This window comes from Macrosteles quadrilineatus, unplaced genomic scaffold, assembly GCF_028750875.1.
Source record: "Macrosteles quadrilineatus isolate MER2022 unplaced genomic scaffold, UCM_ALF_1.0 Scaffold_4__1_contigs__length_99947679, whole genome shotgun sequence".
Classification (NCBI taxonomy): Eukaryota; Metazoa; Arthropoda; class Insecta; order Hemiptera; family Cicadellidae; genus Macrosteles; species Macrosteles quadrilineatus.
In genome coordinates this window covers 58,363,357-58,390,079 of record NW_026542597.1, presented here as the reverse complement: position 1 = coordinate 58,390,079, position 26,723 = coordinate 58,363,357, and the positions used below count along the sequence as shown (strand labels likewise).

Below are 26,723 nucleotides of genomic sequence, written 5' to 3'. Positions count from 1 at the left end.
GCATAGGAAACAGTTTCACCACCTATTGGTAGCAATAGTATTTAATACTTAAATTTCATGTCAGTTACAATCTTCATTAGAATATTAAGATACTAAGGTAGTTTTGGCCAGCCAAGTGGTATAAGTGGGAAGGAAGTTGCCCATGAGTAATAGGCTCAATTGACTCCCACGATGCTCATTAAACTTCTCATTCAGGTCTACGTCTTGTCTTCATTTGTATTTTCCTCCCTCATCGAGTTTTGGTGGTCCCTTGTACTACTTCAGTCAGTGAGTCGGTGAGCATCTCGTGTGTGTGGTTTTTGAGTGGTCTTGGAGTCTACACTTTGGTAACTTTCTGCCTCGGATCTGATACATTTTTTTATTTTGGAAGCTAGTGTTGGAATTATTTTACCATTATTTTGTCTCCCATGTGATTACTATTGAATTGTGTACAGTTAAACAAAAACAATTGATTATTTAAATTGAAGTGCAATTTACCACTTTGGTATTACAAAGGACACAACTATAAAGTATTAGACTATACTATCAGTAGGGTATTTCAGACTATAAAAAGTATAATTTTTACTAGTTTTATATCAAGTATTTTAGTTCTTTTTTAATGGTTGAGTTATAGAAAATCAGTAGGTCGTGGTACGAATTTGGTCTGTTGAGGTTTTTGCAACTTCTTTTGTGATACTTAAACTATTTTTTCCTAACAGAAGAAACAATTTAGATTGATTTTTTACTGCTATACATGGTACATAAAAACATGCAGACACTTCCTAGACACAGTTAATGATTTTTCCTCTAGGTTTGAGATAGTAAGAAACCCCAATCATTGTACCTCTGGGTCTAAATATTCATATTTTTTGTGTGCCACTTTTGATTATGATTCAAGAGTGTTATTTACCAAAAACACCAGTTAACCCTTAACCTATCTGTCTTATAGCTCAGTTTCTATTTAAGGTTGCAACTTAAAAATTGGTTCCAGTTTTCATCTTAATGTTTAAAGATATAATACATTTTACATGATATTTTTTAATCGTTCTAAAATTTGTCTTAATTTCTCATCAATATGTTTATTGACAGCAAAGAATCATAATTTTCTTCCTCCTTATCTTCAGGTTCTATGGTTTATTTTCTAAATATGACTGGGAAAAAACAGAAAATTAAATATAATCTTATAGAGACTGATTTTAAAAGTTTTTTAGTCGTAAACTCTTTAAAAACTACCATCAAATATTTCACCTCTCGCCTCAGAGATTTTTGCTAGGTTTCTTGGAAGTATTAAATATTAACAGATAGTCTCCTTTAAAAACTTGTCAAGTAATGTAATTTAAAGTTATTGTATGCAATTCTAGTCATGAAAATCCTACCATCCAGAAATCATTGGGTTAATTAATTGTTAAATAGGGTAAAAGATTATCTGTAAGTGAGAAATCAGGACCAGTTTCACTAGGTGTACCTTGTAATTAATTCTATAGTAAAAAGATAATACAGTACATATATTTATAACACATTGTTCTAACACATTCTTCAACTCATTGTGGAACATCAGTCACTTTTGAACTCCATTCTTCTACTTTTCTCGCTTTTGTGAAATCAACTAAGTCTTATTTTTATTAGGAAAAAAATATGTTAAACAATTTTTTGGCTGTATGCATTGTTACTTAACTGCAATGGAAGTACATAGTTCCAAACATTAACAGTATGTTTTATGTTTATTGAAGGTAGTCTATATAATGTACCAGATCCTGATGAGCATCAGCATATTGACTATATTTGTTAGCATTTTTTCTGTGAGTGCTTACACTACACCATATCCAATAAAGTATCGCAATAGAGTCCTTGACAATTGCGTGGAGACTGGCCACCAACGTGCCATCGACTTTCTCGAGGTACAGTCACAGTTAACTATCTTGTTGGACAATGCAACGCACTTGAATCATGTTGAATCATAGCATCGCTAATTCAGCACAAGTTGATTCGCATCACTCAAACATTTATTTGTTTTAAACGAGTCTTGAGACTACACACATTTTATCAAGTTAAACAAAAAATTTTAAATTAGGCTCCTTTACCTTCTGGTTAGTGAGCATTGCAATTATTTCATTCTCGCCCTCAAGGCATTTGGTGCTTCAAAGACGTTAATATGCGCATATCTTTGTGTGTACTAATTTGTTTTCTTCTAGTAACACTAATATTTTGGAAGACCCAGACCAAGATGGTTTCCTTATTTCTTTTCTCAATATGTGTCATTTCCGTGAGTGCCTACCATCACAAGGGTCACAATCGGCACAATTTTACAACTGCAAACTTAGCAAACTGCGTAGAAGCTGGCCATCAGCGTATCATCTATGTTGATCAGGTAGACGACCCTGATCTTGCTGAGCACAATATACACTTGGATATTTTCTCATTACGCTAGCCATTTTGTCACCTGAAACCACAACATCACTAATGAATTCTATTTATGGCATGAATGCTTGACATTCTCTTTCAAGAGTTTCACAATATGACTGTGGACTGGTAAAATCTTTTCTGTAAAACTAAAAGCAACCCATGACATAACATACATGACAAACCATATTCCACTTTGGCAACACGTGTTATTACCTTTCTAGTCAAATTTAAATCAATAAATGAAAAACATACAAATGGGGACAAATGAAAAAAAAAACACCAACTTTATTCTTGGTATTAAAACTGAATGCTAAGTATGAACACTTTATAGGCAGCACTATGATGATGAACACAAAGATTGGCTTTCTGCTTGGGTTCCTAGCTGCTTGTGTAACAGCACAAAACACTGAGGGAGCTAGAGGAGGTCAAAGAACCAGATTTGCACTCGCAAGGAATTTCACAACAATATGCACTCAACCTCAGTCCAATATTGACTTCTATGAGGTAATCAAAGTCAAATAATCCACCCTTTTCAGTTTCTTATTAACATTCTCATCATATTTTTAGATATGGGCCTAATAAATGTACCTAAAGTCTTGCTTGTAATGTGTGCTAAAGTCGTTTGCTGTAAATATACGTAATTCTAAAAACATATTGATTGAAAGCACCTAGAACTGCTATACTGTGTTATACCTTCCTCTGTCTCTTGGATACCGTAACGAATGATCCATCTATCATATGGCTTTGTTCTGTATTGGCTTTTACATTCAGTTGTACATATTTAATTACATGTGTTTTTATTGTTTGTAATGCATCTCTAAGAATGAACTTCTAAGTACCAAACAATTGGTAGCAAAATACCGTTGTAACAGCGTAAAAAGGTTGAAGATGGGTTTTCTTTGGTTCGGACGTGAGGAGCGGAATGTGGAGAACGGAGTCATAGCTCTCTGCAACTGAATCATCAGCTAACGGAAATGTGATTTCAAGACACGAACTTGTCCACTTGCAGAGAGCTGATTGATTGAATTTATAATGTGTATACTGGGGGCATTGAGCATAAGGTAAAATCACTCAATATGGATATGGAATACAGATTCTCTTTTTTGTTACACATGGAAGAGGGGGAGGAAGAAAAATTGAGAAATAAATAGGAATATTTTTTACAAGCATCCAATCTAATTGATGACAAACTTAGATTCAACTTTTTTTTATTTATTCTCATATTCTTTTTCTATTAGATTCCATATAATAGCCTACATGAATAAACTCAATGAGCTCATCCCTGGAACACATACTCATGGAGCACATTTTTTATACTAAACAGCACAAGGGGCATAACCGAATAAATTACACACAAACTTGACAGTCACTTTTCCGGCTGAAAGCGGACTCGTCTGCTCTCGGAGCAGAGGGATGCAGAGGAGCGATTTCTTGTAGCAGCTGGCTCTGCTTCTTGGCAAACACAGAAGAGAACCGTATCTGTGTTTTGCTGTTTGCTCTAACGCCCAAGAAAACCCAGCTTAAGTCTTCTTGATCAATTTAAAGCCTGGAAATCTTTACAAATTAAATTCAACAATATGTTAGGGTTAATATTGTTGCATATGTTTGGTTGACATGTCAACTTTCAGAAAACTAATCCTTGTCAAATTAGAATCTGTTGATTAGAAAGTTGAATATGTTTTCAAAATAATATAAAATCTCAATGTATCAATAGAACAACTTAATTTTGTGTTTCATAATCTGATGTTTTCAGATTCTAGGTCTGTGGAAGGTGGTAGAAGTGATTGAGCACAGTGAGAGATACACAGATCGTCACAACTACCTCCGTACAGTGGCTGGATCCGAGTCTTGTCCTAGGGTTCACTTTGCGCAAAAGGATGACGAATTAAGAACGGTAATGTATCACTTTAAGATATAAAATAAAGTACCAGGGGACCTCTTGGGGTGTTTGATTTGTACAAGAGGTTTAAAAATTAGAACCTGTAAGCCTACAAATATGTTCAGTTTTGCTACGATTAATTAAGTTAAGTCAATTCTTTTTTGGTAGAAAATCACTCATTCTTAATTTACCTGAAAAAACTTTTTCACGAGGACGAGCGGTCTACGGTATCTTGAAAATTTCTACAAAAAACTTCAATCAAAATTCATGATACTTAACATCTGTTGACTGTTATTGCGTTAGTCACTGGGATTGCGGAACGTCGCAACTACTAATTACAGGATCGGGGAACAACGCATCACTTCCAAGGGTGCATCATTGAAAACAACAAAACGTCCTTGGACTCCAGACTTCCTCCAGACTTTTAGTTCAATGTTAGCGTATAATGTTTAGCGGTAAATGATCTTACGTTTTTGAACAATAGGCTATCCTAATTATCTCTTTGGTTAGTAATACATCATACACCCCAAATGCATTATATAATCAAATCAATGCTCAATAGCATTCATAGGAATGTCCCTTTCCATTTTGCAATTTGCTACTTTACTGTAGATGATTTGTTACAAGCATGTCACTCATTTGTTTACATTTTTGTAGAACTGCCTTAGCTACTTGACAGTCTATAAGACTAATGTTAAAAATATTAAAATTTAATTTTAAGTTTTTAACAAAAAACAAATCATCCCAGAACAGAGCCTAGCATGGATATTGTGTTTAGCCTAAAACTAAAATATTTCTAACAATTTGGAGGAAATCATAGGAGCCATTTTTGAAATTATTGTGCACTTAAGCGTTTCTCATATAGTATAGATAAATAAACTGTACATCTAACTGGAACTTGTTGAAGATTACACTCTCTCATTTTACACGTGTGATACTGTAGTAATGCTTTGGGCAGGTTATCCATGGCTAATAGCTGAGTATTGTAGCTAAAATGTTTTTTCAAGGTGGATTATAAATGTGTTTGTCCTTCACTACCTTCAGAATTTACAGTGCCAACATAATTTATAAATAAAACTACAATTCTGTCTCTACATTTCGTAGAATCATGCAAAGTTTTTGCTTTACAGCACAGTGCACGTTTCACAGTCGAAGAAAATTTCTGGTGACTTGTTTAAGATTTATGCTAACTTACTGAAAATGATCATACATGTTTTGCTTGGTAGGTCCGAATGTTGTGGAATGAAGAAGGAGGCTACATTCAGTTTGAGTTCCGAATGACAAACATTAACAATCCAGGATTCTGGCTGTCCAATGAATGGCAAACTGGTAAATACCTTATAGGAGTCTTCATACTTCTTTTCTACTTGATCAATGACTTTGAGTTAAATGTTAAAGAATGCTTGCCTGTTTCAATTATAGTCATTAGGAAATTATTTAACTTTTATAATTCATACCATAAATATAACTTGGTATCATGTTGACTAACTTTTAAAAGGATGCATCACTTCAAAATGCTAAACCTTAGACATATTCTATTTATTCAATTTTAGTTTATCTATTAACAAATTTATTCAGATTATTCGATCCAAGAACAGGACCAAAATAATGACTTCATCAAAGGGCTGTCAAATTTTACCTGTATCTATAACATGGTAAGAATGGCAGACATAATACAGCAAGATGTTACCTTTCTAAAAAAAAAAAACTAAAATATTATTTTGCTGGTAGCAATAATGTAATAGTGTTTGTAGATAATTTTAAAATTAAGTCAAAATGATAATTAGAGATAATTAACCCTTTTGATTACAATACAAATGAATGACTATAACCTTTGGAAATACAGTACTGTAGCTACGCCTTTTTCTCACAATTTGGTTATTTACACAAACAAAAGTAATTTGCATGGTCGTGTATGGATATTTAGTTGGTTGGCCAAAACATCAATGTTCAACAAAAACATGGGTACGGTAACCTAAAATAAAAAACATGAAACATCGATAGAAAAAACATCGGTTATTGATGTTCATCCCTACTGATGTGGTTGGCGCCAAAAAGTAAACACGAGCCCTTTCTTGTATGATAATCTTCATCTCGATGTAGCAGATAAGAAGTGTTAATCATAAATAATCCAAACTGTTTGGTTTGTTTTAGGGACATTGGTGGACAGCAGTTACAACCACTTCTCTGGCACAGTGCAAGTGATGAAGGCTGTCCAGTCACATCTGGTGTTGACATTCTGCTCTCCACAGGAGAAGCACTTCAGCGTCATCCTGGCACGGAACTACCTCAGTCAAGAAGAGGTAATAAACTAACATCACTGGATTGCACTATATTTATAAACACAACATTGAATTTTTTTAAATAGTACACACTACACTTTTCAAGAAATAATTGAAAACTAGAGATCCCGTGCGGCTCAATGAGCCGCATAGTATGAAACATAACGCCAAAGAAAACTTTATGCTTAAATTTGAGTAATTGTAGCTACATCTTAGAGTTGTTTAAACACTTGTTAGAAACTAATTTTAAATATCTCTGTTTGCGTCTTCAAGGTTCATCTACATTATTTCTGCTCTCAGTTTAAATTAATAACATCTAATGAATGCTAAACGATCTGCTTCAATTCGAGTTAACATGTTGCAACAAAGTTTTTTCCAGCATTGAGAATTGAAGAAAACTGTTGCCTTAGGCCTACTGACCTGTGTTTAGTAATTTAAGTTGGGTCATTTTATTTCTTTAATTTGAGACATCCCCCTAATCAAACGAATTTTCTTCGTGGATACCCTGAAAAGTGAGGTGATATCAACCATTTCATGTGCTCCTTTTTTTGCCAACTGGACTGTCATAATCTCCTTTGAATAGGCTAAAGCAGCAACACCATTGAAAGTTGGTTAACGTATTTTAACGTTTTGTCTGTCAGTCTCACGTTTTTCAGTGGAGTTTCTCTAAATACCTGTCCCAACGTTTTGAAAGTATGGGTTCATTTGTCGAAATAGGTTGGATAACCCTTGTAGCTATACGATTTGGATAGCAATTTTTGTATTCTCTTTTTGAACAGCGTATATTATTTGCCTTTCCTAAATCATAAAAATAAACTTGACCCTATCAACTCGATCGTTGAATACATAAACACTAATTCCTTCACTTATGTTTGGTCTAATATTGCCCCTAAAACTTTCAATAGCAAATGAGTTGTTGAAACTTCTTATTTTTGACTTTAAATGTCTGGATTGTGTTGGCAAATTCAGTCAATAAACCTTGTATAAGTTTTTCCGAGGAACTGGCAACATAACCTAGAAGTAAACAATCCATTTGCGTTTTTTCTTAATTGAAGTGGAGCGAGTAATACAAAAGTTTACAATAAAAACATAAGGTCCGCCAAGATTTGGTTTAATCTTACTACTTGAACTAATCATAGTCAAAGCATTAATATAGTTTATACTAAATGATTTGAAATATCTTGTTTTGTCAGTGTCAGAAGTAAACATTTCTTGCATGCATTCATTTGATCTGACATTAGGCAAGTTTACTTTACCACCGTGACAACACTATGCGCTTTGTATATTTTTTCACTTCCAAAGTGAGTTGCATAGCAGAACCATCGATGTATAGCAAAACTGGCAAATATTATTCATATCACCAAGTGAATGTGTATCTGGATGGGTGTCTGTTAGACCAGACCTCTGTATTTCTACTCTCCTCATACACATAAGATATCTATTAATTGTCTCCTACTCACGTTTTCAATATTTCTTCTTTTAACTTGGGGTATTTTCTGTTCTTCCTACAAAACTGATTACCGGTTTAACTTGGTCTTAACCTACTCAATATTACAAACATTAATATTTACTCCCAAAAAGCTAAGGAGTTTCTTTTTATAAACAGCTGTTTTTTGTTTTTTTAATTTGTTCTATGTATTTCTTATGGGGAAAATCCAACCTTTGAGAGGGTCTCACGCCCTTAAGAGTAGGAATTTCAAAATTCTAAAACCTTATTGCAAAACTACATGTTGAGACGAATCTTTTGACACCTTAAACGTTGAAATTGGTCCACAAATAAGGGAGAAGTTGCGTTAACAAAAAACGGCTTCACGTATTATATATATAGATTCCACAATAGCTCCATACTGTAGTTTATTTTATTTTTAAATATGCAATATGTTATACATCATTATGTTTAACTCTTCATCTTCTCTGTCGGGTTGATCGGACAAACGATGGCGGCGGAGTCCTCCCTCCAACTACAGACCTCCCGCCGTGTGTCCAATCAAACCAACCAGGATACTGGTGACCTCTTGTGTGTAAATATTATTCTAAATAGACACCTGAAGATGCCACACAAGTTGGTGAAATGCATAGGGTGAAACAAACCTCCTCAAGAACACAAGCAACAACAAAAGTAATCTCAGGTCATTGATTGCTTTGGCCATTGATCCGAATTTAACAGTTTACTGCACCACAGAGAAGTAAGGTACAGAGGAAACCTTCAATGTTACACTTAAGTGGTGTCTGGGGCAAAGTCCAACACCGCCCCCCCCCCCTTGGCCATAGTACTACAACGCTTACGGTGGAGGCGGAGGAAGATCCTGTGCCCTGTCCAATAGGAATTTTCTGAACAGTTCTCACCGTTAGGGCTCTTCCTTACTCGTCACTTGTATATTTCTGGCACAACATACCAGAGCTGAAAGCACTTGGCTGTCCCATAGCATGTTTCCTCTGCACCTTACGTCTTTGTGACCGAACAAACAAGATTGGTCAACCAATGGCCCAACCAAAGTAGTTCTGATCATGACTTCCATCCAGGTTGAAAGACATGTCCGGTACCCGGTACAGCTTAGAGCTGTTTTTGTCAAGTTATAATCCTATTGGTGTGTTGTACTTTGAAGTTTGACTTAGTTTGTCTTGTGTCTAGTATTTCGGCAGTTGCCATTGAAATGGTTAATCTTATTCATAAAAGGTCCAACATATTTTAATTTTCAATACCAAAGAAGATATCTCACCTATATGAAATAGATGCAGCCAGATTTTATTAAAAAAAGGACTTCTCGTGAGGCTCTTGTTGAGTATGCTTATGTTAAATTTATATTCTCTAAATAGAAGCTGTTTCTGAACTTTTGACTTGACCCAGCTGTTTGTGATCATTAAGGTCTTTCAATACATAAATAGCCCTGTTAAAAAAAGAAGCAGCTGGTTTTGATCTACGTGGCAGAAATTATCTCACTCCATTCTACACCCACCCTTTACTCAAGTTTGGAGTTAAAAGTATAATGCCAATCTCAAGGTTATATATATTGTGATAGAAAACGATTAATTAATTAATTTTATTTATTTATTTATTTTCAACGGTTCCACCATTTTTTACAATGCAAGTAATGATAACAATCAAGACAGCTAGATTTTAAATAAATAACAAACAATAATATACAATCAATTAATAACAAATTTGCAACTATAATCTATTTACAATAAAGATTTTGCAGCTTAATAATCCGTTAACATGCAAGTACAATGATGCCGAAAGATGATGAAAATGCTCTTAATAAATACATTAAATACAGATTCAACAAATTCATGAGACAATAATAAGTTCCAATCATCAAGTTACATGCTACTAATATAATGAGACAATACAAATAGATATAAAATAAAATATACAACTATACAAACAAAAGTTATACAAACAAACATTTGAACAAGTAATGCAATGGCAGGGTGAGACAATGAATGCAAATGAAGATAATGCAAAGAATAGGAATACAGAGAGTAAAAAAAAGAGAAATACATAAATGAGCTATTACGGGATTATTACGGGATCCATTTTATCTATTTCTCTTCTGAATTTGGAGACAGATGCTCCGAAAAAATGTACTAGTGTTGCTGTGTCCCCGCCAATCCGAAGAAGTCTGGATATCCCACTGTTGTAGGCATAGTACACGGGCATGTATTTTCTCCTGAGAGCTGACCTGGATCGAGTTCCTATAGGGACCTTGATATCAATCTTCTCAAACAGAGCCGGGCTATCAATGTAACCATTCAACAGCTTAAAAAGGGAGGTGAGATCCAACACTTTACGTCTGTGCTTAAGAGGTTGCAGATCAAATAGAGTCTCCAACATTGAAACAGGAGTTTGAAGATATGGATACCCTAGCTTCAATCCAATTAGCCTGACTAGACGAACTTGAACACTGTCGAGGGCGGAAATATGGCCAACTTGGTATGGGGACCAAATGACGGACCCGTATTCAAGGATAGGTCGAACTAGAGATTTGTACAGTGTGATCAGAGCAGAGATGTTGTGGAAGTCCCTGGTAGATTTTGGATAAACCCCAGGAGTGCCCTAGCTCTTGACACACAGTGGTTGATGTGATCCTGTGGGCTATGATTAGGGGAAATAATAAAACCAAGGACTTTCACATTGTGCACTCGCTTCAGATTAACACCATTCAGTTGGTAGTCAAAGTAGCTCACCTCATGGCTAGTGTAAGTTATAACCTGGCACTTAGTGACATTTAATTCCATGGAATTGATCTTGCACCAACTAGTTATTCTTTGGAGAGTATGCTGAAGAAGACGGTGGTCCACGGATGACGAGATCTTGCAGAAAACTTTAATGTCATCAGCAAACATTAAGAAATCTGTCTCAATGAAGTCTACAATGTCGTTGATAAAAATACAAAACAGTAGCGGGCCCAAATGCGAACCTTGAGGGACACCAGAAAGCACAGGAAAAGGCAAAGAGGATGAGTTCTCATATTTTACAATGAGATATCTTCCCTTGAGATAGCTTGCTAACCATTGAAGTAACGGACCGCAGTCACCAAAGCCATGAAGTTTAGCCAACAAGATTCGATGGTCGACTCTGTCAAACGCTTTGGCAAAATCTAGGTATACACAGTCAACCGATCTGGTCTCAAGGAATGCAGTCATTATGTACTCCTGTAGATGGAGAAGATTGGTAACTGTAGAGCGTCCCTGGAAGAAACCATGTTGTTCAGGTTCAATCTGGGCACTAAGATTAAACTGAAGGTAATCCAAGACAATGCTTTCAAAAACCTTTGCTATCGTTGACTGTATCACAATAGGTCTGTAGTTCTTTACGTTATCCCTGTCGCCCGATTTTAAAATTGGTATCACATAGCTTCTATTGAAGCTATTCTACCATAGTCTCCTACCATAGTCTCCTCTAACACAAGTTCATCGCAACGTCATAGCTATTGCCATAGTAACAACAGAAATAACAAAAGTGTAAACATAAATATTTTCTATATACTGTCCATTATAAATTGGTGCAACAGCTGTTCTGGTTTGACGGGGCAGCGGTATTGCCACTTTTGTCTCGCCGCAGCCTTGTTTTAGAGAGGACTGTTATTCTACAAAAGATTTAATTTATTTTTTTATACTTTACAGATCCGTGGAGTTCACAAACAGCTGAGTAGAATCAACCTGCCTCTGGTCAACATCCAGAGCTATTGCAACTCTGGCGTTCTGAATGTATCGTCTCTTACGATCATAGTGTTGGCAATATCTATATCCTGTAGGCAATGGATGGCTTAAGTGAGATTGTTATTCTTGGGAATGTCTTTGAAGGATGCTTACTCATTGACTTTTAACAGTGATGATAAACATTTGGATTAAAAAGTTGTGTTGGAAAGGTTGTATAGTGTATGAAATGATTTTAGTTAGCATACAAATATTTTTGTCCATGATTATTGTAAAATACTAAGTAATATTTAGACCTATTACCATAATTGAGTGGTGTAAAACAAGAAGTTATTTTTTTACCATAATGGCTTCTTTAGCATAGTTAACAAATATTTAGCCTTAAAGGGTTATGTAAATATTAAATGTATCTGTAAGCTTTGAATTCTTGTGTGATTATTGTACTTTCCCATCATTAACAAAAAGAGGAAGAAAAAGGAGTCTATAAAAGACTTGAAATTAATTAAATATAGGGTTGGTCAAGTAATCTCAATCTAACATGATTGTTTCTAGAAGGGAAACACAAATAGCGTTCTAAGTTAGTTTAAAATATAGTTTTGAGAATGAGGGAGTGAAACATTAATTCGTCGGCATTGCAGTAAATATTTTTTAACTGAACAGCCTTTACACTCTTAATTTTGAATTATATATTATAACTTATTTCAAGTATAATAATAGAGATGTATAAAAGACTTAATATAAGTTCTTCAAATCAAAATTTGTAAAACAAAATTAGTGTCTTTTAAACACATTATACTAAATAGCCTACTTAATATTGTGATTCTTGACTTAATTTACATAAAATTTTGGTTTTAGACCACTTTCCCTAAAACCTTTATTTCAGTACACACCGCAGTCTCTGTTCTAAAAATGCACACAGGTAAACAGCCTAGTGTGAGACTCCTGAATTTATCAGACTACTCACTAAAAATCCCTTCTACTCTGTTGGACACAGACCTGGAATTGTTTGTCATATTACTTAAAGTCAGGCCAACATGTGACCTAAGCCCTCTCAGGGCTCGCTTAGATTCTTAATAACCTACACACTACACCGCATCCCGGTCAAAGTCGAGCTTCTTGGCGCGGAGAATACCCTGGATGTAATGTGACACACAGGTCCAATTGTCCTCACCCTCCATCATCATCGGTATGACCGTGTGTACCGACAGCAGTCCTACCCTGTTGGGCCTCCAGGCAGGGCCTTTCCCAACGTTGGCAGTGGGAAAAAGTTCCATGTCTAAAAATGCCACTGGCGTCGAAACTAAGAAATATACAAAATAGAAAAGTCTTAAAAAATAAAAGTAAATAGTCTGATCTTTTGAACAACGGAAATAGTTTTTTAAACAGGAAAAGACAAAACACCAGTATTTGCTACTCAAGTCCAGCTGTATTCTAATAGCAGAGTATACAATAAAAAAGCCTTTCTTTCGATTTATCATTAATTTTATCATGACTTATAACAACAAACTAAGGTTATTTCAATTATACCTATGTCTAGACCTAGGACCTAGGCCTACTTACTTAAAAAACATAATAATTAAAAATTGAGTCAACAAAGAAATTATATAAATTTTATGTCTTATTTGTTGTTATTGTTCAATTGTCCAAAAAATTAGAGATACAAATATATAAGAAAAAATTATTTATTTTGAATATTAAGCGAGATATGGAGCTTGAAAGTAGTAAATTTTTCATCTTTGGTACCAGTTCACAGGGAGAATGGGTAATGCAATTCTCACCAAAATTTGCATTCAGGTGTAGAAAAATAAGATAGTAATCACTAACTATTTAAAATTTAGTGAGAACCGCATTACTCATTCTCCCTGTGAATTGGTACCAAAGATGAAAAATGTACTACTTTCAAGCTCCATATCTCGCTTAGTATTCAAAATAAAAAGTTTTTTCTTATATATTTGTATCTCTAATTTTTAGTAAAATTGAACCATAACAAAAAAATCTGACATGAAAATTTACGTCCAAACACCCTTAATCTATAATATAATGGCTCTCCAAAAAAAAACCAATAAGAGGATGTAAAAAAATCAATGTGTATTTGTACTAACTAGAGGTCGTCCAGTGGTCTAAAACTTGACCAAAAATATGTAATGTACAGACTTCTTTATTAGCGAATTTCCCATATAGGGAATATTAGCGAATTTCCCATATAGGGAATAAGCTATTACCGTAGGTCTCATGGTAAGACCTAGACCCGGGACCGATTTACTTTTTCGTTTTGAGGTCCCCAGAGGCCAAAAACACCATCCGTTCAAATTCATATATATATATATTTATATATGTGTCCGTTAGCGCGATAACTCGAGCAAAATTGATCCGATTTTGATGAAATTTGGTACAAACGTGTAAACCTACATTTATTCAAACGAGTTCGCGAACCAGCATAATCGGACCATGGGATCAGGGGTTTATGGGGGGTTTTATGGGGTAAAAATGGGTTTTTCTCATTTTTGACCCTAAAAACTTTAAATTTCTAAATTTCTCTCTAGACCATTTTGAAGAGCTTAAAAAAACAAATAATTTAGTATATTTAAGTTTTTTTGAATGTTCATTGACTACGGAGAAAATTAAAAAAATTGTAAATTTAAAATTCCTATGTTATTCTTATGGAGAATAAATAAACTGTTCTAGTTTGCTTGTTTATGGATATATTTTAATCAAATTTGGCAATTTGGCTTATTTCATACTAAGCTATCAATATTTCAATTGAAAAAACACACCTCAACATCTTCCCCGTAGCAGCAAACCTAACTACTCACTAAAATTAATGTTATTTAAATAGGAAATAAATCTGAAAATTTATAGGGAATATTTTAGTAGAAATCAAGCCGGGTAAATGGAAATTCACTTAGTATGTAGGTTTGCTGCGACGGGGGTATTTTTACTCCTTGCTGTTAATAAAACATGTGATGATTGTGTAGCAGTCTTCCATTTGTTTTGATTTTCTGTTTATGAATCATTGTTATTTTATTACCAGCAAGGCAATCGTCAATCCATAAGACCCATAATATTTTTTTAAATTTTTAATTCATGTTTTGTACTTATTTTTGCGCCTATTTTATTTTTAAAGGGATTTTGCGCATCTTAGTAATATGTCTTTCTCATAGTATGCGTAGGTTTTCCCTGTGATGCACACAAGCTGAGAAAAAAGGTTATCAAAAAACATGCTTGCCTATAGATTGCACATAACCACTGACAATTGACCACCATATGGTCTATTCTCTGTGATATAATATACTGTCTCTCACAGATGATGGATCAAATCAAAATATTGTCTATTGTGTTAACAAATAGAATTATTATATTTTGTTTTTAATGTTAGCGTCTTTGAACTAGAGATATTTCTTTATTTCAAGCACAAGACAATTAACTTACTACTTTAATGATGCTTGGCATGAAATTGAGTTCTGGAACTTCTTTCCTGGCCACGGGCTGTGTGATTATGAACATTGCAATTATAGGTTTACTGTTTCAATATATTGCAACTCAAGTAATAGCACAAGACGATGAAATCAAGAGTGTAAATGAAACTGTTGAAATCAAGAGTGTAAATGAAACTGTGCCAAAGTTCGGGAGGGTTATTACTCCCAAAAATTTGACCTTCAAATGCATAAAGGCACAGAAAAATTTTGATACAAATAAGGTAGGCTAAATCAGAGTTTTTTTCTTTTTTCTCCTATTTATTAACACATAACATTTTGTTTTCTATCTTCATTTTTTACCCTATTTTTTACTTTTGTTAGTAGATTTAAAACTGTTTGAACCAACTTAATGGGAAAAGTGAAATCAGTATCTTGATAAATGGAATATTTTATTTCTATATTGTATGGAATATTAATTGGCAAATAAAATCTCATTCTCATTCTCATATTGGCCACATGAAGGGATAATACAATTTCATGAAAGTTAAAAAGAAGTCTTTGTGCTTACCAAACTTGACAATTGTCAAGTTTAAAAACGTAAAAAAAACGTTAAAAAAGTTTAAAAACTTTACAATAATTCTTATTTTTGACACCTAGGGTGAAACTACAATGTACAGTTATTGGAACTAAAGATGTAATTTAAGTTTAAAAAATGAAAATAATTAAAATTTTTGGCAAGCTACGTATTATTTGTTAGTTAAGTGACGTATTATGTCTACAAACACCCAATATCACTGTATAAAATCTTAAATATCAATATAGGCCTATTATAGTTTTATGACCAGTATTACAGTAGAACCCCTAATATCCGGCCTCGGAATTCCGGTCCTTGGTTTATCTGGTCACTTCCTAGAGACTAGATACTACAAATATTTCCCACGGCTGTAAAGGTAGTCTCCATGAAATGAAATGAAATATTCCTTTATTGTCACAATAGGGGAGACCGGGGATACTTGATACATAGGGAGACTTGATACACCCCACCTAATTTATTACTCTATGGTTAGAATCAGCTGCAAATCAAACCAGATACTCTTTAGGTTGTTTCTAGTTTCCTGTGTTGTCTGGAATAATCTGCTGCACATGATCTGCATATGGTCTTGAAATATTTCATTTCCACACTTAAAAGTAAGTATTTCCTATATCTATATAAATGTGTCTCACGCATATAATTTATATTTTTTAGTTGAAATAACATGTTACATTGTAAGGTACATATTTAGTATATATGCTCTATCAACCTCAGCTCTTCTAAGTTAACCTCAAAGGAGATATGGAACTTGTTATGAAAAATGGTCATAGAGGGACACTTGATACAGTTTTCAAAGGGATATTTGATACACTGTATCAAGTCTCCCTATATTCAAATTCATCTTCTTTAGCCATTTTTTATAAATGTTTGTTATAAATATTTATATATCTGTGTCAAATACTGTTGGTTTTATTGGCTAAACTTGTAAAATGACCACTTTAAGTTTAACCTATAACTATGTTAGCTTGTGTGATTTGAGTTTGTAGTTACCGGTATTTTGCCATTTATTTTTTATTTGTGTAGTTATTTACGGCCTAATAGGTCTAACTTAATTAGCCCACTTATAACCTCAGACTTTATGAGCCTAGGCCTAAACCTAGGTAAAACTAGGTTACAACACTAATCCTTTGGACTAACTTGTTACTACAAGTGTTTTTTTCTTTTTTTTTAGATGCCGATGTTTTACAAACCGAAGCCTACTACCAATGTACGAAAGAAAATCTCATCTGAAACAATGGAGGCAGCTGTACGAGAAGTTGTTGACGATGGAATAGGATTGCGGAGAACAGCACTTAAGTATGATATCGACAAAATGACCCTTCAGCGGTATGTTAAAAAATTCTTGTCAAAAAATGCAGAACCATCTTCAATGACATTTGAGCCAAACTACCATCAACAACAGGTTTTTACAAAACAGGAGGAGACCATGCTTGATTTTCTTCCAGCCTCAACCACAGACAGACCAAACCCGGAGGCTTCTGAAGGAAACTCCTCAGACCAGCAACCCACCGGGCCTAATAACACGAGTTCAAATCCAGGAACGTCAAGCGATATTCCAACTGACAATTATTTATCTCCTGTAATAGGCCTAGAGATTGAAGTAACAAGTACTCCTGTCTCTAAGAACTTGAAAGAGAGAGAAGGGGAGCGCCACATTCTTACCCCTGAAGACATAGCTCCATATCCGAAGGCAGGTCCTAGGAAGGCCCAAAGAAAAGGTGGGAAGAAAAAGGGCAAAACTCTTATTTTAACAGACACCCCTGTTAAATTACAAATTGAGAAAGAAGTGAAGGAAAAGGAGGAAAAAAAGAATCAGAAGAAAGTGAAATTAAATTTGTTTACATCAAAAAGTAGGCCTGTGAAAAAATTTAAATCAAGCACAAAACATACGCAACCCTCATCTGAAGAAGAAGAGTGGGAGTCAAGTGGGAGTTCCAGTAACTTTGAACCAGAACCACTGTCGGAAGAAGAAGATAATTCAATAAATGTTGGAGACTGGGTGCTCGTAGCCTATAGGTCAAAGAAAAAGGTTCGTAGATTCGTGGGAGTCCTTAAGGAGAAAATTTCTTTTGATGAATGGAACGTTAAGTTTGCTCGCCACATCGAAGGCAGTAAGTTTAAGTGGCCTGATTGTGAAGACATCAGCTGTATCGATGACGGTCAAATTGAAAAAAAACTGTCACCACCCAAATTTCAAGAAAAAAATGACAGATTGACGTTTTCTTTTCAATGAAAAATTTGAAGGACTATGTATCGAATAAGACAAAAATTATCTTGACTTTGTTATGAAACATGGCCAATATCCGATGTATTTAAATATATCTATAAATGTTCTTCAGGTGGCCTAGTTATATTGTTAACGAAAGTAATGTTTATTTTGTGAAGGAAAACCAATTTGTAAGGTTAAATTTTGTCTTTTAAAAGTTCAATTATAGCCTAGACTTGTATTTTTAATATAACTGTAAGCTGTTTTTTATACTTTTTGAATAAAACCATAAACATATCTTGTGAGTTCTTACTATTATAACCAATTTAACCCTGTGTATCAAGTGTCCCCAAAGCTGTCTCAAGTATCCCACCCCTGGGGAGAATTGATACACTTTGCAGGCTTTTATTAAATAAAAATAAAAAAATATATAACATGATTTTTAATGTTTGAAACTTTGGGTTTAGCTAACCAAAATGTTCTGTTAACAGAAAAAACTGGTTAGGTGGTTCTAGGGAAAATAGGAAAAAATAGAAAAATATAAGTTATAAAACTGTATCAAGTATCCCCGGTCTCCCCTACATTTCAAGTTTTTCAGCAATGCTGATGAAACAAGGTGACATTGTCCATTATTAAAACTAGATTTACAATTCATTCCTATAAATTAAATAAATGTAATAGAAAAATGTTTAACTGTTATTCAAATATTCAGAAACAGATTCAAACTGTTTTTGTAAGAGATACATTCTAAACTCGATTTGAATTTTGAAATACTGGTAATTTGTCTGAATTTGGTAGGTAGACTGTTGTAAAGCCTGAGACTCATATAAAATGGTGATCTTTCATACAGACAGAGGCGATGTTTTGGATATTTCAAATTATTTTTAAAACGAGTAGGATATTAATGGATGAATTGATTGTTGTCATATCATTGGTAGTTACTTTTTAAAGAAACCATCATTTTAAATATATATAGAGAAGGCATTGTTAATGTGTCGTATTTTTTAAAAATAGGTTTAAATGATGCTCTTTTTGGTGCAAAAGATAGGATTCTTAAATACTTCTTTTGTTTTTTAAAAACTGTGTCGGCATATGAAGTTGAGCCCCATAGTTCAATTCCATACTGCATGATGGAGTAAAACATTGCATAATATACAGTAACCCCACCCCCCTTGTCAGTTGTGTATTGTTTTTTACATTCGTGATGGAAAATGTCCGCAATAAACCTTTGAACAACATATACAGTAAGTTTAGTTTTCAGATCAATTATATTCCTTAAAACATACATTTGAGAACAGGCTGTATTCAGCCTCTTTAGTATCATGTCTATGTGTGGTTTCCAGGTTAAATTTTTATCAATAATTAAGCCTACGAACTTTGTATGTTCAACAAAAGGTAAAGTATCACTTTGGTAGTGTAATTCAAAATTTTGATTCTCTCTATTTTGGATTGTTTGAAATAATATAACCTGTGTTTTAGAACTATTAAGTTGAAGCCCATTTACTGTAAACCAACTGGACAAATCTATGAGTGGATCTCCATGTTTTGAGTGTTCTCGCGGTTTACAGTATCTGTTTCCTGTTCATACATTTTTAGCAAAGTTCACTACTCAGTTGAGCTAGTAGATTCCCAAAAGAGACTTAAACACTATGTTTAACCAATGACAAGATGTTATTAGATACAAATTATCGTTTTAATAATAGGTTGGTTTATCCGGCCGAAATGTTATTCGGCCAAGGGATCAGTCCCACTTTGGCAGGATATGAGCTGGGTTTTACTGTAAAAGAAACTGTTGGAGGGGGGGGGGGGAGGCTTATCACTGTGAGTTTAAGTTTTTTTGTTTCTGAGTTTCTGTAATTGTTGTGATAACAGCAAGAGATAGCCAATATAATTATAATAATAATGATAAATGATAAAGATTAGCTAGGTACCTAAATAATTCAATGTACAGGCTAGACGTAGACTGTTCCTTTGAAAATAAAATAAAAATGCCAATGGCATTAAAATCTCACAAATAATTAAGCACAATATTGACTACCACTTAGTATTCAAAACATAGGTAGGCCCGCTACATATTTATATAAAGCTGTGATGATAATTATTTTACAGATTCTTGGTCTATGGAGAGTTAAGCAGTTAATTGAGCACGGTGAAAGCGGCGATGTCTTGACAACATACTTGAAACCAAGAATAAAGCATGAGTCTTGTGCTAATGTTCTCTTTGCCACTGATGGCGATCAAACGGTAATGTATCCTCAATAATTAAATGCTTCCCACTTTAAGCTTTGTTCGGGTTATCTGTTTAAGTGCTCGCGTAGGTGTAACAATAAAAAGGTCGCCGGTTTGATTTTTAATTTTAATTTTTTTTTTTTTTTATAGAGGGCCAGGCTTACAAGCAACCATGGGATTGCAGCGCAGCTGGAACAGCTTATTGTGCACCCTCATTCACAGGTCATTCACAGGTCCTCATTCATGGTCAAATCCCAGGTCCTTTGTGATCCATGAGATCCTTTTGACTATGGTGACCCGTTCTTCCCTTTGATCTCCAGTCGATAGGCCAAGGGATCTCATGCGCAGACCTTTTAGGGCTGGGCACATAAATATCACGTGGAATGCTGTCTCCTCCTCCTCTCCACATTTCCTACATAAGAGGCTTTCAACTTGAATTCCCATCTTGTGTAGATGTCCACGGAATACCCAATGGCCGCTAATAAAGCCAACCACCTTCCGCATGGTCTTCCTACTCAGCCCAAGGGCATCTGCCGCTATCGCACCAGTAGGTGTCTGCAGCATTCTCTTTGATTGTACATTGCCTTCGATGTTCTATGCCCATCCACTGGCGAACAGCTCTCCGTGCTGTGCTGTAAGCAATATGCTACACGTCGGCTCTGGACCCATTAGCGGGCTTTCAGCTCCTTTGTTTGCCCACTTGTCAGCTCCCTCATTGCCAGCAATATATAAGACCTGTAAGACCACGCTTCAAACACACTCTTGCACACTCGCACAGGGCAACAACTTCTGCCTGGAATACAGTGGCCATTTTTCCTAGGCTTACGCAGAAATGCGCCTTGGGTCTGACTCCATATATTCCTGCCCCCGTGCCCGTTGGCTTTTTCAAGCCATCCGTATACCAAGTGATCCCCCTTTTCATGTAGTCAGGTTCACCCATGCCCCAGGCATCCCTGTCAACAATGTTGACATTGTATGGTTTTTTGTATGGTTTTTTTTGGTCTGTGATCTTCACCATCCTGTCTGGTAGCATTTCCAAGGTGTTCATCTGCACCTTGTCCACAATTCTTGTGTGCTCACTGGAGGCATTATACTTCCAGTTGCCACTGCAAGCCATTCTGTAGGCTGCCATCCTTGCCTCTCCTTTCACAATAATGTCGAGAGGTGGCAGGTTTAGCACTACTGTTTCTAGATCTGCAGTTGGAGTGCCTCTCATGGCTCCTGTGATGCTAAGGCATGCTACTCGCTGGATCTTTTGTAGTCTCTTTACAGCGGTAGTTTGCATTACCTTGGTCCACCAGACTGCCGAGCCAACAGGGTTTGATCTTGAGAAAAGTTGGTAGCTTTTGATGGTTCCAAAACAGGACCCAGCTGTCTCTGATCATTGGGCATTAAATAAATTATACTGACTGATGAAACAGCTGATCTTATAGTCAGTAACAAAGATAGACAGATCATCACACAACACTCTACGCTACCATTTACTCATATTTGGGTTTAAATACACACCTAGGTGGTGTTCCCACAGTGGAGGATCTAGAACAGTCACAAGGGGGGAGGGCACACCGGGGAGTCTCCAAAAAGTCTCCAAAATGGTTGTTTTATACCATTTTTTTGTCCAAAGTTAGTGTGACAAATTATTTTACGCAATATGTATGCACTACTGTATTACATGCAGTAAAAAAAATATATATGTAGGCCTCCTTTGCCCCCCCCCCCTCTGGATATGCCACTAATGTCTCAATGATAATTATTGATGATTGAATAATTGGATTGATAAACTTATAATGTTTTCCTAACCTTTTTACTTAAGCATACAAAATAATATGAGGTGTTGGAAGTCTAGTGGTTGGAGTGAGGGACTTTTGCCCTAGTTTTAAAATCATGGCAAACACCAAATCCAAATACCCTAAGCCAGGTGATGATCCCAAGTCCTTATGTTTCAAAGCTTCATATTAAGCCGTGGTTGGACCATCTCTCTCTGGCAGAGGAGATTTCCCTCCTCTAAAAACAAACAGTGTCATACACAAACAATTGAATATTAACAATTATCAAAACATTGCTTAACAGATCCGAATGCTATGGATCGAGAAATCCACTGGTGTTGGATCCAAAAAACGAGATGATTCCAAATACGTTCAGTTTGATCTTCGTATGAGTAACATACAAAATCCTGGATTCTTGTTGTGTGTTGGATGGCAGACTGGTAAGTAAGCCCCAGTATAATATATATATTTTTGCCAGATCAGGTTAACCCTCTCTAAGCGGGCGCTTGCGGAGTTTTCCTCTGCACTTGTAGGTTTTTATACATAATTTGCCTCCAGGATTAATCTATTGACATAAAATGAGGTTACTAACCTGTCGTCAATCAAACCTCCTATTGTCTTGGATGACTATAGTTTTGGGGTTAAAACCCCATTTTCAAATCTTCTCTTTAGTCGTCAAATGTGCAAGAGAATATGTCTGACATTTGACGACTGAAGAGAAGAATTGAAAATGAGGTTTTAACCCCGAAACTATAATCATCCAAGACAATAGAGGATTGATTGACGACAGGTTAGTAACCTCATTTTATGTTGTAGTTTTTGTTAATATAAATATGCATAATGGGTGTCGGCAGTCATGTCTGGCTCTACATTTCACACGCCTCATCCTGGGAATGCCCCAAAGCTGTTTTTACCCCCAAATTCCTCCTCATTTTGTTGTCAGTTGCAATTCAGTAACGTGGTGTCAGTTTGCGGAGGTTTATTCCGCGTGCGCCCTATCGCATAAGTTTTTAGCACAGAATTTATTTCCTCATGCGCTATTGTCAAACTGCGTGTATATTTTATACATACAAAATTATAAACATGTATTACTGTATAAGGAATATTTTTCAAGTCATCTCAGGGTTTATCTTTTTTTAAACGGTAACGGTAAGTGCTGATTTAACTAAGATTATCTAAGATTTAACCTAGCGCTCATGATTGTAGTCTTTGTTCTCTTTTTACTATTCCAATAACAGAATAAAGATCAATTATTACATCTCCAAATTCTCAACATTCAAGTTCTGACAAGCTCCTGGTAGATTTCTTCAAATTATTTTGACAAACTGCAGTTGTATGGATCTTGTCAATTGCAGTGGCAAGCAGGATGTGCATGCGGATATCCCATCCTCCAACACTGTCATACTTTTCATATTTTGTACAGTAATCTCAACACAATTAACTACCTGTAACATCTGTACATGTATCATGGACAAGTAGAATTAAATATAGACCGACAGCAGTGCTGCGGTTAGCATAAGTTCTGGCGTCCACCGCTAGGAGTGCCGTGTAGCATGTGGACACCCACACCACCTAATTGACAAGATCTAATTGACCTTCTATACCAGTGTTTATCAACTTTACCAATGTTTGTGTAACAGGTACTTTGGTGGATGACAATTACAAACAATTCTACGGCACAGTGTTGGTTATGAAGTCCAACAAGTCTCTTCTAGTACTGACATTTTGCTCTTCCGAAGAAAAACATTTTACCGTTATCATGGCCCGACACTTCCTCACTAAGAAAGAGGTAAAGAATTACAATTTTTTTGGTAAATAAATAAATTTGCTTAGTGTGTGATTTTCTGAAATTTGAAATGTGAAATAAAAACTTCTTCGAAAAAACCATGCACAAACAAAACAATTCATCACCAGTCAATATCTTCTTCTTCTTCATGATGTTCCAGTCTAGTGAGCTGAAACCCAACTGGACTGAGGCTGCTTTAGGACTTTGTACTCTTCAGACAAAGAATAATTGATATCTGAGCTGTACTCTCCATCAGTGATTTTAATTCAATTATAAATATTATCAATTCTTTGGACAGTGGCACACACTTTGGTGTGTATTTCTAAGTTGAACATGATAGCTAGGTAAATATAGAATGAAGTGTTGTAGCTATACTGACTAAGATGTAAAGATCAGCAGTTTCTTAGGCGGTCGACACACGGGAAGACTGAAACCCAACTAAAGTTGAACCAACTTTTTTGTGACGCGATTACGATTGCAGTTGCGTTGGTTATATCCGCACACGGGCGCGACTGTAGTTGAGTTGAGACAGTAAATGAGTTCTAATTTTGTTATAACGATACTGTGTACTGTGTATGGTGTTTGAAATGAGTGGTAGGGATTAAGAAGCCCTGGTGTTTTATAGACAATCAAGAACGTAGAAGGTATTGGGTACATCCTTATGTTAAAACAAATATTAAATGTAGGCTCCTTGTAGCTGCCGCTGCATTAAAAGATACAGACGCAAAATTTCAGTCTATGAACAGGATGTCAAAAAGTACTTGATGTCAAAAAGTACTGAGTTATCGCAGTTGGTATGCCCGATCCTTGAAAAGCGCAATACAAATATGCGAAAAGTTGTTCAAACCAGGCGACTGAAATCACCTAGCAACCGGCAGGTCCGGTTGCTTAACGACTGATCGCCGACTGGTCCTCAACTGGTCGCATCGCAGTCGCACCGTGTGTACTGTCCCACCTAACTACATTGGTCGGGACGCTGGCGACTAGTTTATCCAACTAGTTGCCGATTTCAGTTGGAAAACAGTCTTCCCGTGTGTCGACGGCCTTAGTCTGAATCATATAAGCCTGACGACCAAGGGCAGCTGGATCCAGTTCCAAGCCATTAAAAATTGATGATTCCAACTTCTTCCAACTACCTAAAGGTGATTTTTGAGACCTATTAAAACAGGTCTTACTGGTGTCTGAGCTTTTCAAACACTGCAGCTCAGTTAGCCAAGAATTGAAAAGAGATATTTCTGGTTCAAGACCACCCTAGCCACTATGTTACCATGTTTTGCCAAGGTGACTTGTAACAATGCTCCACTTAACGATTACAGTAAATGTTTCAAATAAATCTGCATACCAGGAAGTCTATGCTGGCCACAAAGGCAGTATAGTTTAAAAACAGTACCAATCAGGTGTCTCTAACAACAATGCCTGGGGACCTTCTTTACTTGACCTGTTATGTCTTGAATTTGAAATTATTGTTGCAGAAACACGAAGTATATAATCAGCTACAAGGGGTCAACTTGCAACTGCATCAATTCTCAGATTATTGCAGCTCAGCATTCCATGTTTCTTCCCTTACACTGATGTTGGTTGTAGCTGCCTCCTTTCCAATTTGGCTGTCTTAAATATTTGGATCCATTTCCAACAGTTTTATAAACAGTTAAACAATATTGTGTCAAGAGTCATGTAAAAAGAAAGTTTCAATTAAATGTTTATTTATAACATTTGATTTTTACTGAAACAAAATTATGAAAAAATATAGTTTATCATTAGGCATAAGTGTCTTTCCAGCCGTCAGTGATTTTCCACTTGAGCTTATGTCGAAAAGAGGTTACTTTAAGCCCTATCGATGAAATTTCAGTATATTTTCATTGGAAAAATTAGCAGAACATTTTGCGGTTAAATGAAAAAATATAGTTTATCATTAGGCATAAAGTGTCTTTCCAGCCGTCAGTGATTTTCCACTTGAGCTTATGTCGAAAAGAGGTTACTTTAAGCCCTATCGATGAAATTTCAGTATATTTTCATTGGAAAAATTAGCAGAACATTTTGCGGTTAAATGTACCTACAGATGATGGTTGGACTCCCAACTTATTTTTCCTTCGGGGGGAAAAGAGCTTATTTAGCTTCGCTAAGCTTGTATTTGTTATCGTGTTATACCTAACTGGTTATTGGTTTTAAAAACCTCAATATCTCTTTAAATTAATCTTTTGCTGAAAGACTGTTTTATCTTATTTTAATTTATAGTCATATGTTGAATTGTTTCAAAATGTAAATAAAGTTTTAGTTTGTTGTTTTGTTTTTCCTTGAACACAAGCTTAGTTTTCTTCTGTTAAAATTTAATCTGGTATTTAGTTTCTGAATTTAATTCACTACTGAAATCGTCCGTGGTATCACTATAAACCGTGAATCGCGTACAGTGACGACTGCAAATGGTGACCGTGACAGGACTGGCATCAGAAATGACCAAACTAGAAGCTGATTCAACGGCAATGCAGGGGAAAGCTCTGGAGGGACATAGGCTAACGGCTTCGGGAGGCGGAGGTGACTTGGAGAGGCGCCTTCGTCTGGACCTTAAGGAAGAAGGTGAAGACCGTGACACCTGCGGGTTGCCACCACTGGTAGAAGGAACTACGCAGTTGGTACAGCAACCACGAGCAGGGGACTGGGTGAGTTTCTTTCTAGAGAATTTTTTAGCACAAGTACTGACTCAGTCAGAAAAAATGGATACTTATTTGGTACATATTGACAGTAAAATTTCGTCCTCTATAAGAAAATTACGCAAAAACATTCAAAATTAGATACAAGAGTTGGACCATTAGAGTCAGATGCTGTCATTGAAACTTTTAAAGATCCAAAGCTGGAAGATGGAGTGAATACTAACACTGATGAATCAAGTGATTTGGACATCAGAGTCGATGTCATTGAAACGAAGCTTAGCAGCAGGCGTGATGACCTGGAGAAGGACAGGATGGTCTTGGACCACTTGGTGGATCACCGAATGGATTCCACGGAACAAACCGTGTTGGACATTGGG

At 35.6% G+C, this 26,723-nt stretch overlaps 2 protein-coding genes across 2 annotated transcripts; both read left to right on the top strand.

Moving 5' to 3' along the window:
- The first annotated feature begins 254 nt into the window (after positions 1-254).
- On the top strand, positions 255-12,114 carry LOC128993302 (uncharacterized). Its single transcript, XM_054417108.1, has 6 exons — positions 255-326; positions 1,710-1,877; positions 4,136-4,276; positions 5,488-5,590; positions 6,416-6,564; positions 11,671-12,114. Exons 2-6 carry the CDS (start codon positions 1,722-1,724, stop codon positions 11,815-11,817), a joined length of 696 nt encoding a protein of 231 aa, XP_054273083.1. The 5' UTR covers positions 255-326; positions 1,710-1,721; the 3' UTR covers positions 11,818-12,114.
- Positions 12,115-15,080: 2,966 nt separating this feature from the next.
- On the top strand, positions 15,081-25,408 carry LOC128992219 (uncharacterized). The gene is made up of 5 exons (XM_054415685.1): positions 15,081-15,400; positions 20,027-20,161; positions 22,217-22,352; positions 23,553-23,701; positions 25,171-25,408. Exons 1-5 carry the CDS (start codon positions 15,140-15,142, stop codon positions 25,309-25,311), a joined length of 822 nt encoding a protein of 273 aa, XP_054271660.1. The 5' UTR covers positions 15,081-15,139; the 3' UTR covers positions 25,312-25,408.
- The last annotated feature ends 1,315 nt before the right edge of the window (positions 25,409-26,723 follow it).

What these genes read in the sequence shown, in the direction of transcription:
- LOC128993302 (XM_054417108.1), top strand. Translation starts at nt 1,722, where the DNA reads ATGTACCAGATCCTGATGAGCATCAGCATATTGACTATATTTGTTAGC. An exon ending in GTGCCATCGACTTTCTCGAG is followed by an intron (nt 1,878 to 4,135) that starts GTACAGTCACAG and finishes TGATGTTTTCAG; the next exon opens with ATTCTAGGTCTGTGGAAGGT. An exon ending in ACTACCTCAGTCAAGAAGAG is followed by an intron (nt 6,565 to 11,670) that starts GTAATAAACTAA and finishes TATACTTTACAG; the next exon opens with ATCCGTGGAGTTCACAAACA.
- LOC128992219 (XM_054415685.1), top strand. Translation starts at nt 15,140, where the DNA reads ATGATGCTTGGCATGAAATTGAGTTCTGGAACTTCTTTCCTGGCCACG. An exon ending in AAAATTTTGATACAAATAAG is followed by an intron (nt 15,401 to 20,026) that starts GTAGGCTAAATC and finishes ATTATTTTACAG; the next exon opens with ATTCTTGGTCTATGGAGAGT. An exon ending in ACTTCCTCACTAAGAAAGAG is followed by an intron (nt 23,702 to 25,170) that starts GTAAAGAATTAC and finishes TTATTGTTGCAG; the next exon opens with AAACACGAAGTATATAATCA.